Raw genomic sequence first — 13,790 nt, forward strand, 5'->3', positions numbered from 1 at the left:
ACCTGTCTTAAATTTTTAAAGAGCCTGCCTCAAGCACCTGAACTGATACAGTGTGTTTATAAACTCAGGCAAAGATCAGGTAATAAATGAGCTTCTGGTTTTGTTTTGCCTTAGCACTAGGTATATAACAACTGTTAAAAGTTGATATATTTTCCCTTTAGTAGACACTTTAGAAGGATATAAAAGCAACAGCACAGTCCATATTCTGACGGAATGTATAATGAAGTTGGGAGACCAAACAAATACGTAGGAAATGACATAAGATTATGAATAAGTACTATGTAGTCAGATAATAGAATGTGAACAGAAACCCATAAGAATTAAGAGTACTAAAAGCAAAGCAAACAGTTCATTTATCCCGTTTAGTATCCTTCTTAGTTTTTCCATTCAAGTTTCCCCAGGCATTAGTTGTTTTAAATGACCCAAAGTATGGAGTCCAAGGCAAAACTCAAGTTGGAGCTTCCCATTATTTAGTTCCCACATTATCCTATTCCTTCTTTTAAATCTTAATGCCTGTTGTTTCTTTCATCTCTCCCGCACTTTTCTGGAAGGCAGGGTTCAAAGCTGAGTTAGTAAGGATGAATTGTTAAGGCTTTGGAAAGCACTGGGCTTGAAACTGAAGGCAGCTATTCCTTAGAATTGAGGACCAGTGAGCAAAGGTTGAACATTTTTCATTCAGCTCCAGGAATTAGAAGGTGTCTTTGAACTTTTTAAGGCCTAGCTTGGGGACAATAGCCATCAGATAAAAGGCATGAATGCTTATACCAGGGCTTCTGTGGTCTGTTCCAGATGAGTATGTGGCCAGCCTCCACCTGCCTACATTTGATGCCCACTTGACAGAGCTGACAGATGAACAGGCCAAGTATCTGGGACTCAACAAGAATGGGCCCTTCAAGCCTAATTACTACAGGTGCCTTGGGCTCCCCAGAAATCAGGGACACCTGGGTAGTGATGAGCTTCCTGCACTGGAATTGGTCTTTGCATCCCCAACCACATACGCTTACATAAACTCAGAAAAATGAACCCACTTCCCCTCACTGCCACCCTCAAAAGACTCTTCAAGGCCTTAAATAGTATTCCCCTTCCTGAATTTGCCTTTTGGAGATAGAGAGGTGGAGTTTGGGTAAGTGGCTATTTGCCTCATTAAATAAAGTTCCCCTTCCTCAATTCCTTTCCCCATTTCATCTTGTTGCTATGATTTTTATCTCTTTATGGAGAAATATTGACCTTTTTCAATTATGTGAAAAGGAGACACAGTTATTTCCTGTCATTGTACACTCCAGAAAAGTCTCTGCCTCCCTGTTACACCTTTAGGCAGGCTCTTCATGTCCCAGCATCCCCATTAGCTGATAACATCACAGTCTCATCTTTCTTTTTCCCTCCAGGTATTAAGTTCCTGTAACTCAAACCAGAATTTTTAAGGAATAGAACTCCAAGCCTTTTCTCCACTACTATACAAGAAAGAATTCAGCAAGCTGCTTCTCCAGTCAAAGCTGCCTGCCGTGCTCACTCTGTGTGTTAGGTTATTTATTTATTAAAATCAAGAATCCTGTGCCTGTAGTGTTGGCCCAGAGTGTGGTTACTGCCCTGAGGGCCATGAGAGCCACAGAGGACGGGCTGAGGAAGGAAAGAAATGGGGTCACTGCTCCCAGTGCATCATTTGCATCATTCCGCATTGACTGAATCCTCAGCAGTGGCCGTTTTTCCTCTTGTCCAAGCTCACGAGTTAGTGCAGGGATTCCATACTCCCTATTCCCTGGAGTTTTCTGGAATAAATGTTCAGCACCTGCTTTTCTCAGCTTTGGCCCTTCCCCGGGTGAGGCCGTTTGGAATTAACATGGCCAGTGTTTCACACAAGATTGGGTTCCCAATCTTGACCATCACTATCACTGCCTTCTTTATATAAAGGCTAATAAAGAAGGAGTGTTATTTATGGCTTTGCCAAGCTACATCAAGAACTCAGCTGTGCTGTGCCTACCAGGGGTCTCCTTTCTTACCCAGGACTCCTTTCTTCTCTTTGAATATTTATGTCCATTTTAACACTTTCTGGTTGCAAGAGGGATGTGCCTCCATTATTTCCTCCACAGTTTTGGTATTTGTCAGACATTTGTTTTGCTGTCTTTCTAATCCAACCAACCTCTGCTCAGGAAGTGGGGCCAGCTCCACTGGGACCCATAGTTTTACTTCCTTGTCATTTGATTGGATAGTTTCCAAGAAAGCCCCTCCAGATTGGCACTATCTCAGAAAAGGAGAGCTTGTTGTGAAACACTGCTTCCTTAAACTTCCTGCTGTTGCCTAAAGCTACGTCTGAAACTGAGTAGGGAAAGGCATACTTTTCCAGGGACTTAGGGGGATAGGCTTTGGAAATGGGACAGGTCTTTCAGACTCACAGCTTGATAGCCTAACAAAGCAGAGTATATTTACTTGTTTCCCAGGAAGGCCATTGCAGTTTGACTGGCTGAGGGATACAGAGATGAGATTGTAAACTGTATCCAGATTATCAAAGCTAATTTGACTAGTTTGAACCTCGTCAGCCATTCATTCCTTTGGCCATTGCCATGGATGAAACCAAGATCTGCAGTCTGATCCGTGGTCTTCTCTGCTGGCATCTTTTATGATTTAACTTCTTCCATTTGATGATTCTGTATTTCAGAGGCAGTTTCTTGAGTAACTCCAGTGCTACAAAAAGAATTAGTAATGTGGTGTGGGCAGCGTGACATTTTATGTCCCACCCAAAAATTGGATTCCTTTTGGAGACCGATCTGTTGGTCTCAAGCGTTTCATTAGGACCAGATTGGTTCTAAGAATTAGTCTGGAGTGGCCCTAGGAAACTTGAATTAAATAAGCCTCTTCCCCTTACCGATCCTTTTTACACTCTCAGGTTTGTTTGTTTCCCACTTTTTTCCTATGCTGGTCTGCCTCAAAGTCTCAAGACCAAGGTGACTCAAGGAAACACCAGACCACCCATGATCACTAAAACCTTCCCATCCTGATTCTCTTCTTCTACCTCTACCCTCTCCAACTTCTCCTGGTCTTCACATATACTCTCAGAGCTAGTCTGAAAGTGACCTTACTTTTGGAAGTAGGGAAGTGGAACTTTGGCAAATGACTATTTGCCTCATTAAATAGTATACAGGCTCAGCCCATAGAGTACAGTTCTTCAGAGGCCATATGTCTCAGCAAGTACTGGTTATATTCTTTTTTTTGTAAGGAAGATCATAAATGCTAAAAATTTCACTAAGCCATTCAGTTCTTCCTTTTGCCTACCTAGTCCTGATTTTTGTATTAATTGGGTCCTTTTAGCAAGAGATTCAGATCTTTGTACCTTATCTTATATCCAGAGCAGATTCCATTTGGCAGATACATGGTCTCTAGCCTATTGTATTCTTAGACCAAAAATCATAACCTGCTGTTTCTCAGCAAAGCCTTGCTCTCTGGAGCTTACTATGTGCTGGTACTTAAAGAGTACATTCTGCCTTGCTATAGTGAAGAGACCCACTCCAAATAAAAAAGGAGCCACACTGGGCTTCTAAGTTAGGTTGCCAGTGTTGCTGCCCATGATGAGTTATTTGCCTCTGAGTTTCAGATGACCTCTCTGTAGGGACACTGTGTCATCAACCATTAAGAAGAAAGAACTACAAGCCTCCCAAGTATTTGGGTTCTATCTTAGGGTTGAAATCTGGTCATTATTCCCTCTACCCTTGTAATCAGAGCAATGTGTCTTCTTTCCTCCAACCTCTTACCTTGGATGCATCCTGGTTATCTGGAAGCATGGGAAAGAAGGCTAATTATCTCTTTGTATGTGGCTCCAGTCTGTGAGGATACATAACATTTTCTCTACAATGAATCTGTGCTAATATTTTGCCTTCTTTCTTTTCTTTTCACCCTTAGAGACAGGGTTTCACTATGTTGCCCAGGCTGGTCTCAAACTCCTGGGCTCAAGCAATCCTCCTGCCTCAGCTTCCTGAGTAGCTGGAACCACAGGTGTGTGCTACCATGCCTGGCACTTTTTTGCCTTCTTAATGGAGATATTCAGTTTTCTTTTTTTCATTTAAACAAAGAAAAAAATGTATCTACTCTATCTTCCCTCTGCTGTCCTCCCTCCCTGTCCTACTTGCCCATATGAGCACGGCTCCCCATGGCCACATACTCCTGCAAAGCTTTTTTGCTGCTTCGCTTTTCTCTGAACAGATCTGATATTGCTGCTCCTGTGATTTTCTCAAAATTAACTTTGCCATGGTTTTTAAAAAGGAATCAAAATGCATTGTTGCATTAAGCTTTTTCAATAAAGGAAAATTATGGAAGGAAAATAGGCAACACCAGCAAATTATATGTGGACAGGTTCTAAACTCTATATATACATATATATATATATATCTATATACATAATCATCTAGTTCTGTCATCTTGCTGAAAGGAATAAAACTTCTAAAGATCACCATTTCTGAGAAGTTCTTGGAAATCTTTATGTCTAAGTGATTGTATTAGATCAGCAATAATGACTATGTAATCTCAAAAAACAAATAAAATATTCTTAACATGGACTCTTAAGGGTATTTCTTGTTTCTGTGAACTAGAAATTCAGAGATGAGAGAGATCTCTGAGCAACAAACTAGAGATCCTGCTGTAGGACAAGGATGTGAAAATGTTACCAATAGGCATGTTTGACCTTAGTTAATAAATACCGTGTTCCCCTCCTACCTGCCAGCACACACGCGCATCCTGGCTGTGTGTGTAAAGAACCTGTCTTCTCAGAACCACCACCCTGGGGAGTCGAGGACTGTAGGCTTAACGCAGAGAAACTAAACCGTAGTTCTAGGTCCCTGACTCCCTTTTAGTTGAAAAGCGCAGGAAATCAGCATCCCCCAGTTTGGGACCAAAGGACCTTGATAACTAGGACCTGATTATATCCAGCCAAAGGGAAGAAAGAAGTGCATCAGGCAGAGATTTGTCTCTAAATCAAGTTGCCTGATTTAACCAAAGGATGAATCCAATTGCCTATTCTTTCTCAACTGCCAGTAGGGTAACCATCTTTGGGTAGCTTTCTGATAGCCACCTTCTTTAGCTGACAACCTAAACTAGTTCTGCATCCTGTATGCAAGATGTTTTCTTTTCATAGCAGAATCTTCTGCCACTTTGGCTTCTGATTATTTAGATTAAGGGACACAGGGCTAGAATAGTCTGGGCAGTCGGTAATCCTCAAAATTAGTGCCATTCCAGTTAGGAGGAGAATGCAGCAGCTAGCAATGAAGCCGGTGAGTCAGCTCAAAGGATTTGCTCCCCTGCAGTAGGGCTTGACTCCTCATTTGTGAAGGATGGAACCTTGGGTGCCTGGGTCTTCATTTCAGAATCATAGGGTAAGCCCAAGCTGTCCACTGCTGCACAAGTTTCTGCACCTCACAGTATTGTGGAAAACAACTTGAACTTTAAAGCAGGCTAGCTTGGATTTGAATCCCAGCTCTGCCATTTACAAGTTATGTAACTTAGTCAAATTACATAACCACTCACAGCCTCGATTTTCTTGCCTGTGAAATGGATACTGCTTATCTCCTAGGATAAGGATTTAATGAACTGATATATAAAAAGTGCTGCTTATTTACAGAGCCTGGCACACACTGCTGACTGCATACACATCATTCCTTGTCTCAATCTAGAGCCCTACAACCTCTGTTGCATCATTACACCCACACATGCCCTTTATGGGGAGAGGAGGGTGTTCTATCCTTTTTTTACTAAATTATCCTAACTGCCTGATAGCCTCAAAAAGCAGGTACTTTAAAACTTCCTGCATCTTATTAAGCTTTCTCAGTGCCAGGTGCTATCCATTTAGTCAAGTATCTGACCTCTGTGGATTAAAGTGGATTGCTTATATGGGGAAAAGGGTATATGTGATTCTTGTAACTATACCTATTTATACCTCCAACCCTCTGCTGGCAGCCTGAGTTTTGGGGACAAGGGAAATTGTTAATGTAGGTTTTTTAATAACGTCAAATATAACAGTATTGGAGCCATCTCTGCAACATGGAGAGACTTGACCAGCCTTGACTATGTGGTGAATGGTATTGATGACTATCATGCCTTTGTTGACAAATAAGCTAAAATAAGTTGAACATGTGCCAATTCCATGGCATATAGTTTCAAAGTTTTCAGTTACTCTCTGGTTTCTTGTTACATCTTCCAGTTGTTTCCAGATATCTTCCTCCTTATTAGAAATTTTGAACGTCTGGGCCTATAATGAGCACATAGGTGTCTGATCTTAGTAAAGGTCTTCTATTCCACTGAGATGTGGAAAAGATCATGGATTGAGGTCTCTCCTCGTGTTGACTCTACGCAATCTTCATAGCACCAGTTTTACACATTCCTTCTCTGAAATTAAAGCCAGATGGAGCTCTAGGCTTAGCAAGTGGCTTTAGATAGATACCAGAGGGGACTTGCAAGCTGTCCTCTATCCTACTCCCAAGATCAGACTGCCCTTTCCCCTAGGAATAGGCAGGAAAAGGAATAAAGCATCAAAACTGGCCACTCGTGTCTGCTACCACTGTTGGAATCCTGCTAATTGATTAGGCTCGCAAAAGACTATGAAGTTCTGGGCCTGTTAACCTTAGGGCTCTGACTACTTAGGAGGAGAAGTACTGGGAAGAAGAGAGATAGAATAATGAATTCTTTTTATTAAGAAATCCCAATGGGCTGTGCTGTGGCAGGTTTACCACACTGAAGCAGTGATGAGCAAGGCGTGGGTTGTGAATTTTAAAGCAGGGTGTAAATTTTTAAGAGTTTAACAAATTATACCCTGAAAAAAATCCAAAGTCAAGTAGTTCAGGCCTTGAGCCAGGGACCTTCTTGGAAATTCATATCAATTCAGTTCTGTAAATGCCACACACCCCCCACCCCCCACCCCGAGACATTTTTACTACCGGGAGGATACTGCTGGTATCTAGTGAAGAGAGGCCAGGTATTTTGCTAAGCATACTACGATGCACCGGACAGCCCCCTACAACAAATATTCAGCCCCGACTGTCAATAATACAGAGACTGTGAAACGCTGCCCAGTTGTCAATAGTACAGAGACTGTGAAACGCTGCGTTAAATGTACATAAATTAGGGGCATACAAAAATGAGCTAAATTTGGTCTTACTCGCTAGGAGCCTATATGTGGGTGGGGAGAGGAGTGGGACTGGAAGAGGAAAGGGAAGATGGGAAGGTACAGTAGGGAGATATTGGGGACCAGGATGAGAAAACCCAAAAAGCTCCAAAGAGTGCTCTCAAACTTGCCTTGTTCTGTCGCCTATGAACTGGCAAAGGGAAAAGTGAGAGAGAGAGAGACGGTAAGAAAGGGGCAGGGTTGTCCCTAAGGTATGGGAAGTGGAGTAATTCCTCTAGGCCCCTTGCTTTGGGTATATCGTGGAAAATGTTAGGATTTTGGATCTAGGCAGAACTGGTTTGACACCAACACAACCTGAATGAGTTGAGGGCTAAAAGGAAAGCTTTGTGGAGGAGGAGGAGGTGATAACTAACTAGAATCTTTATGAGAGAAAAGGAATCAACCAGGAGAACAGAAGACCGTCTCCTCCAGAGAACAGCATAGGCAAGATCCTGAGACAAGACAGAATATGATACCTTGGAAACCGCAGGGAGGAATCTGCAAGTGCCGGTTTCCTCACCAGTAACATTGGATTCGTAAAAATACTCTGTCGGGGAGAGGTATGATGTGATATCTGGAAAGCGCCTACTGCAGTGCCTGGCACCAAGCTCAGTTCAACAGTCCCCCAGACCCTTCCTAAAGCAACCAGGCTGGGGAGAGCGATTTGGTCCCACCTGTTCCCGAGCCTACGTCTTTGGGGCTTCTATTACCAAGCCAGACTGTCTAAATATTTACTACAAGCTGCTTTTTAAATTCAGGAGAGGGCAGATCAAACAGCCTCTTTTGCCCCCAGTAACAATGAGCCCTTAGGAAGCATCTTAGAAAAGAGAGAGGAAGGAAAGAAAGGATTGGCGAGCAGGTGAGGGTGGGGGCTTGCTCTCCCCTCAACATTTACACACCATGAGGAAGAGGCCCCCTACAGCAGAGAAGGGCAGATGACAGGAGCAGCCCTCGAGGGCACCACCAATTTCAGTGACGGAAAAACGCCCCCATCCCACCCTTAGACCTCCAGTCTCCCAGCCAAGCCCTAGCTCCGGGCGAGATGCGTTCTCTTCAGAAAAACGCTGAGAATTCTCAGCTTCCAGAGACAGCGAGTCCCTCGTTTCGGGCGATGTCCCTGGCCACCTGGAGGTGGCATCCCTCCCCAGCGACTAAGCGGGATATGGGACGTGTGCAGGAGCCGGGATTTGGGGGGCCGGGTCGGTGGTAACAGGGAAACGGAGACTGCAGTGGAGCAGTAGGCGGAGACTAGAGCTCCGGAAAAGGTCGCTACAGGGACGGGGGGTGAGTGCTGAGAGACACCGAGTGAGGAGCATAGAGATAACCCGCCTGAGCTCAAGGCCCAGCTTTCGCGAGGTGTGGAGCCTGTAGCTAACCTAGGAGTCTCCGTCTGCCAGCAATGCCGCAGGACTAAAAAGATCCCCCCAAAATCTCTTCAATGAGCCCCTACCTCCTCGAGTCCCGCTCCGGCCGGTCGAGCAGCCAATCGCCTCGCGGGGCGGGGTTGCGGCGAGCTGCCGTGACCAATAGCGGCGGAGGGGGCGGGGCCTGGCTCCCGGCGCGCGGCGGTGGGGTCGCCCCGAGCAAAGCGAGCTGAACCCTGAGGGGAGCCGCTGACCGGCAGCATGGAGGACCCCGCCGCGCCTGCGACCGGGGGCCCGCCCGCAAATGGCAATGGCAACGGCGGCGGCAAAGGGAAGCAGGCGGCGCCCAAGGGCCGCGAAGCGTTCCGAAGCCAGCGGCGGGAGTCAGAGGTGAGGAGCCCGGAAAGCTTCGGCTGGGGCCCGGAGACGCCCGCTGGCGGGAAGCGGCGGCTGAGATGATTCGGCCTCGGCCCCGGAGCCCTCGGCGCGCTCGATCAGCCGCGCGCAGTGGGCGCCTGCTGGGTCCTAGCGGCTGGACTCTGGGCTCTTTGGCTCCGACCAGTGTCCGCACGTCTCTTGCCGCGGGTTGGGGGCTTTCTAGCCCTCTGGCTTTCCCCCGCTGCGCGAAGATGAGCGCGGTATTGAGCGGACCAGATACTTTCCAAATATTTATCTCACTTAATCGCTGCAGCCCCCTGAAGCAGAAATTCCGATCCCAGTTTATAGAGGGGGGAACAGGAGCGGAGAGGTTAAGTGACTGGCTTGAGGGGTGGGAGGCTGAAGCTTAGCTGCAGGAAAGCAGGATTGGCGAGTGGGGCAACAGCACTCCCCCTCCCAGGCTGCCTGCGGCGGGCCCCTGGGCCGGCCGAGGGACTTCTGCCCGTTCCCTGCCCGTCCCCTTCCCCCCGTAAGTCTTAGGCCGTTTAGGGAGCGCCTTCCGCGGACATCAGGCCCCTGCCTGTGAGGGCTGAGCGAGACGGGATTCAGGCAGGGGCAGTCCTGGAGTGGCTATCGGGAGGGAGCAGTCCCAGGATACAGATAGGAGTATGAATATTTCCATCTCTTCCTCCTGTTCTGAAAAAAGAAACCCTATCTAGGAAGATGAAAGCGTTGAATTATTATCACTTCTCTATTCCCTCATTGAGGCAGTTTCCATCAGTTGGATCTGAGCGGGGATCAGAATAGACGACAAAATGTCAGATGTGGCAGGGTCTGCAGATATCATCTGGTATAGCCCTTTCATTTTACAGACCTAAAAGAAAGAGGAGTGACTTGCCCAAGATCAGACATCTGGCACAGTTGGTGGTCAAGAACACCAGGCTTTGGAGTAGTCGGACCAGGTTTTGACTCCCAGCCCTACCATTTACTACCTGTGTGATTTTCGGCACATTAGGGAACCTCTCTGAGCTCCAGTTTCTTCATCTGTAAGATGAGATTAACACTGCCTACCTCAGAAGGTTGTGATAAAGTCAAAATGAGATAATCGACTATAAAATATTTGGCACAGTGCAGGCACAATGCATGTAATTAGTCAGTACATAGTAACTCTTAGTATATTACTGTCATCATCATCATCATCAAGTGGCAGAGCTGGTACTAGAAGCCAGGTCTTTGGCATCCCAGACCTTGCCTTACCATTTGAATAGCATTTCAGTTTCCAGAGTGATTTCATGTATGCTTTCCATTTTGATGTAGGTAGAGTAGGAGGAATCCATTCATTTTTTTTTCAAGGTAGAAGTGGAGATGAAAAGACTGGCCCAAAGTCACCACCTTGCAGAGGCAGAGAGCTCAGACCTCCTGTCTTGCTAGATGATACCCGCCACATCATCTCCCTCCCTACCTCAGGAGGAGTCTGGTCTTTTAGGGCACCCTGTACCTCCTTCCCCCACAGAGACATTGTTCTCGCTCAAATGTTTTTCTGGGGAGATGAGCCATTCATTAATTCAACAATTATTTATCGAGGACTTTCTGCCAGCCACTGTTTTAGGTGCCAGGGATATATCAGTGAACAAGATAGGGTCTTCGCCCATGGGGAGACAAATTGTGAGTAAATAAATAAAATAATTTCAGAATGATACGTTCTATGGGGGGAGTACAAGTCTCTGCCTGGGTCTCCCTCCTAAAGTTGCAATCTGTTCCCCACCTGTCGAGTATTCTTCAGGCAAAGGCTCTGAGAGTACAGTCCTTTGCTTTTGCCAGTACTTTGCAGTGTCCAGAGAATCGAAAGCTTTCCACCTGCACCACGGTTTACCTGCTGATTATCTGCAGCTGCACTCTTCATGCCTGGAAATGAACAACTGCTGTGGTCATCTCTATCTGGGCTCACTGCCTGCCAAAAGCCTGGCTAGAAAGATTAGCTGTCCTCTACCTTCTGCTGCAGCAGGACTCCTTTTACCTGCCAGTACATCCCCTATCACCACAGTACCCAGGTGCCAGATCTGCTTTTGTTCTCTCCCTCTTTTTGCTTTCCTGTGGAAGGCAGTCCTTAGAGGAGATGGGATTTTTTTCCTCTCTAGGGCTTTTAGAAAATCACTAGAAGAGAATTACTGCGGCACAAGTCAAGAGAGCCTCATCGTGTATCACTGTTTATGGAAGCACTGTTGACCTACCTTCTCCCACTGGCTTAGTGTGTGAACATCCCAACCTAAAAAGGAAGCTAAAGAATAATTGTTTGCTTAATAAGAAGAGTCTTAACCTAACAAAAGGATTCACCTCAGACCTCTTTTAGCCAGATCTGGTTTATTGATCTCAAACTCCTTGACAAGGTTTTAACTGGTCTGTGGTAAAATGAGGAAAATTCGGGTCATCGAAGTGAGTTTTTCTAAAAATTTAGTTCAATATATTAAATTTAAGAATGTATACAATTTAAAACAGTGTTTTTCAAACTGCTATAGGGGGAAACCTGTTAATTGAGGCTAAAATTTTTATTTTAAGAAATAAAGCCAGCATGATGGCTCATGCCTATTATCCCAGCACTTTGGGAGACTGAGGCAGGTGATAGCTTCAGCTCAGGAATTCGAGACCAACCTGGGAAATGTAGGCAGACCCCATCTCTACAAATAAATAAAAAATAAAAATTTAGCCAGGCATGATGGTGCGCACCTGTTGTCCCAGCTGCTCAGGAGGCTGAATCACTTTAGGAGGTTGAGGCTGCAGTGAGCTGTGATCATGCCACTGCACTCCAGCCTGGGTGAGAGGAAGACCCTGTCTTTAAAAAAAAAGAAAAGAAAGAAAATAACAGAAAATAGCACGGCATCACATGCAGTAAAGGTAAATATTTTGTTAAACTTTTGTTCCAGTTTTTGTGTGTGTGTGTGTGCTGGGACATAATGTAAAAACAGTTTTTAATGGCTGTTCTTTATTCTGAGATTCTTTCATTTTTTGAATTTTTTGAAGTTTCTAAAGTCCTTACCTATCAGAATAAAACAGCAACAACCCTATGTCATTTGCCACTCTCCACCTTTTTCTTTTTCCCTACTGTTCCCTGTAATCCAAAAGTTTGGAAATCTTTGCTATAGTGGATTAAAACATGAGTCGCCTTGTTTTTTTTTTTTGGACGGAGTCTCACTCTGTCACCCAGGCTGGAGTGCAGTGGTGCAATCTCGGCTCACTGCAAGCTCTGCCTCCCAGGTTCACGCCATTCTCCTGCCTCAGCCTCCCGAGTAGCTGGGACTACAGGCGCCCGCCACCATGCTCGGCTAATTTTTTGTATTTTTAGTGGAGATGGGGTTTCACCGTGTTAGCCAGGATGGTCTCGATCTCCTGACCTCGTGATCCGCCCGCCTCGGCCTCCCAAAGTGCTGGGATTACAGGCGTGAGCCACCGCACCCGGCCGATTTGCCTTGTTGACAGTATAAATTGGCATAATGTTTTGGGGGAGCAACTTATATACAAAGGGACTTTAAAATGTTCATAAGATTTGATTCATTAATTTTCTTTATAAAAATCTTTGCTTAGGAAATATCCTAAATATAGAAAAAAGTATAAGTCTATTACAGTTTGTTGCATATAATGAAGGAAAATTAAAAACAATTTATTCAATAAGGAACTAGTTAAGTAAACCAATAAATGTACATCCATTTATACAACCATTTAAACTAATAGTCATAATAATATGAGAAGAATGCCTTTATAATATAATATTAAAATCATAGAGTGACCACCCACATAGTGCTACCAAGTGCTAGGCCGTGTGCCTTTCCTGTATTAACTCATTTAGTCCTTAAAATAACCCTATGAAGTAAGTCCTGTTATTATCCTCATTTTACAGATGGGAAAACTGAGCAGGTCATTTTCCAACAATTCGCTGACACCAACTGGATGTCCTACAATTCAATTCAGTTCTGACACTAACTACCTAGAATTAGCACAGACCCCCAAGTTAAGGGCTCAGTCCTACAAGGCCCTACTTTAGACACCAGCCATAGGTGGGATCCCCAGGCTATCTACACTTTAGCCTGGCCAACTACAAATTAAGCGGTTATCATGATCTTCCTTTCAGGTTCCATAATTTGCTAGAATAACTCACAGGATTCAGGAAAACATGTACTTAGAATTATAATTTTATTATAAAGGATACGACTCAGAAACAGCTAAATGGAAGAGATGCAAAGGACAAAGTATGGGTTTGGGGTGGTGCAGAGCTTCCTTATCTTCCCTGGGTAGCACTCTCCTAGCACATCTGTTTGTTCCCCAACCCAAAAGCTGCCTGAACCTAGTTGTTTCTGGGTTTTCCTATGGTGTTTCATTACCTGGGCATAGTTAAACTATTGGCCACATGACTGAACTTAATCTGTAGTACCCCTCCCCTCCCTAGATGTGGCAGTGGTGCTGAAAGTTAAACCCTCTAATCATGTGCTTGGTCTTTCCTAACATAAGTCACCTCATGAGCATAAATTCTGGTAAAGCTGACAGTGACTCATTATGAATAACTGACACTCCTATCACTCAGGAACTTCTAAGAGTTTCAGGAGCTCTGTACCAGGAAACAGGGGCAAAGAACAGTATATTTTTTATGTCACACTGAGGCACAGAGAGGTTAACTTGTCCAAGATCAAATAGTATGTGACAGAGCTGAGATTGAAAATTTTAAAAATTCATATATATTAACATACACAGGAAGGAAATATCCCAAAATGTTTAAATAAGTTAGAAGATGGGATTATATTAAAACGTATTTAATAGGATTATAAATTTATACATACAACATCATGGGAAATGTAATCTTTACTACGACTTGGAGTGGAGATGTTGCATTATTTGACAATCCTAAAGTTGCGGAATAT

The 13,790-nt window shown here is 44.6% G+C and overlaps 2 protein-coding genes across 7 annotated transcripts in view; both read left to right on the forward strand.

Annotated features, from left to right (window-relative positions):
• Positions 1-4,544, forward strand: part of AHCYL2 (adenosylhomocysteinase like 2) — a 206,745-nt gene extending 202,201 nt beyond the window's left edge. For all 6 annotated transcript variants that reach the window (XM_032761705.1, XM_032761703.1, XM_032761704.1 and 3 more), the window contains 2 exons: positions 790-910; positions 1,386-4,544. In XM_032761705.1, the coding sequence (XP_032617596.1) occupies positions 790-910; positions 1,386-1,392 (128 nt within the window). In that variant the 3' untranslated portion in view covers positions 1,393-4,544. The remainder of the gene's footprint in view (positions 1-789; positions 911-1,385) is intronic.
• Positions 4,545-8,756: 4,212 nt separating this feature from the next.
• The window catches only part of STRIP2 (striatin interacting protein 2), a 59,031-nt gene continuing 53,997 nt past the window's right edge, over positions 8,757-13,790 (forward strand). The window contains exon 1 of the mRNA XM_058426642.1: positions 8,757-8,895. Within this exon, the coding sequence (XP_058282625.1) occupies positions 8,767-8,895 (129 nt within the window). The 5' untranslated portion in view covers positions 8,757-8,766. The remainder of the gene's footprint in view (positions 8,896-13,790) is intronic.

Source organism: Hylobates moloch, unplaced genomic scaffold (genome assembly GCF_009828535.3).
Source record: "Hylobates moloch isolate HMO894 unplaced genomic scaffold, HMol_V3 SCAFFOLD_1, whole genome shotgun sequence".
In the NCBI taxonomy this organism is placed as follows: Eukaryota; Metazoa; Chordata; class Mammalia; order Primates; family Hylobatidae; genus Hylobates; species Hylobates moloch.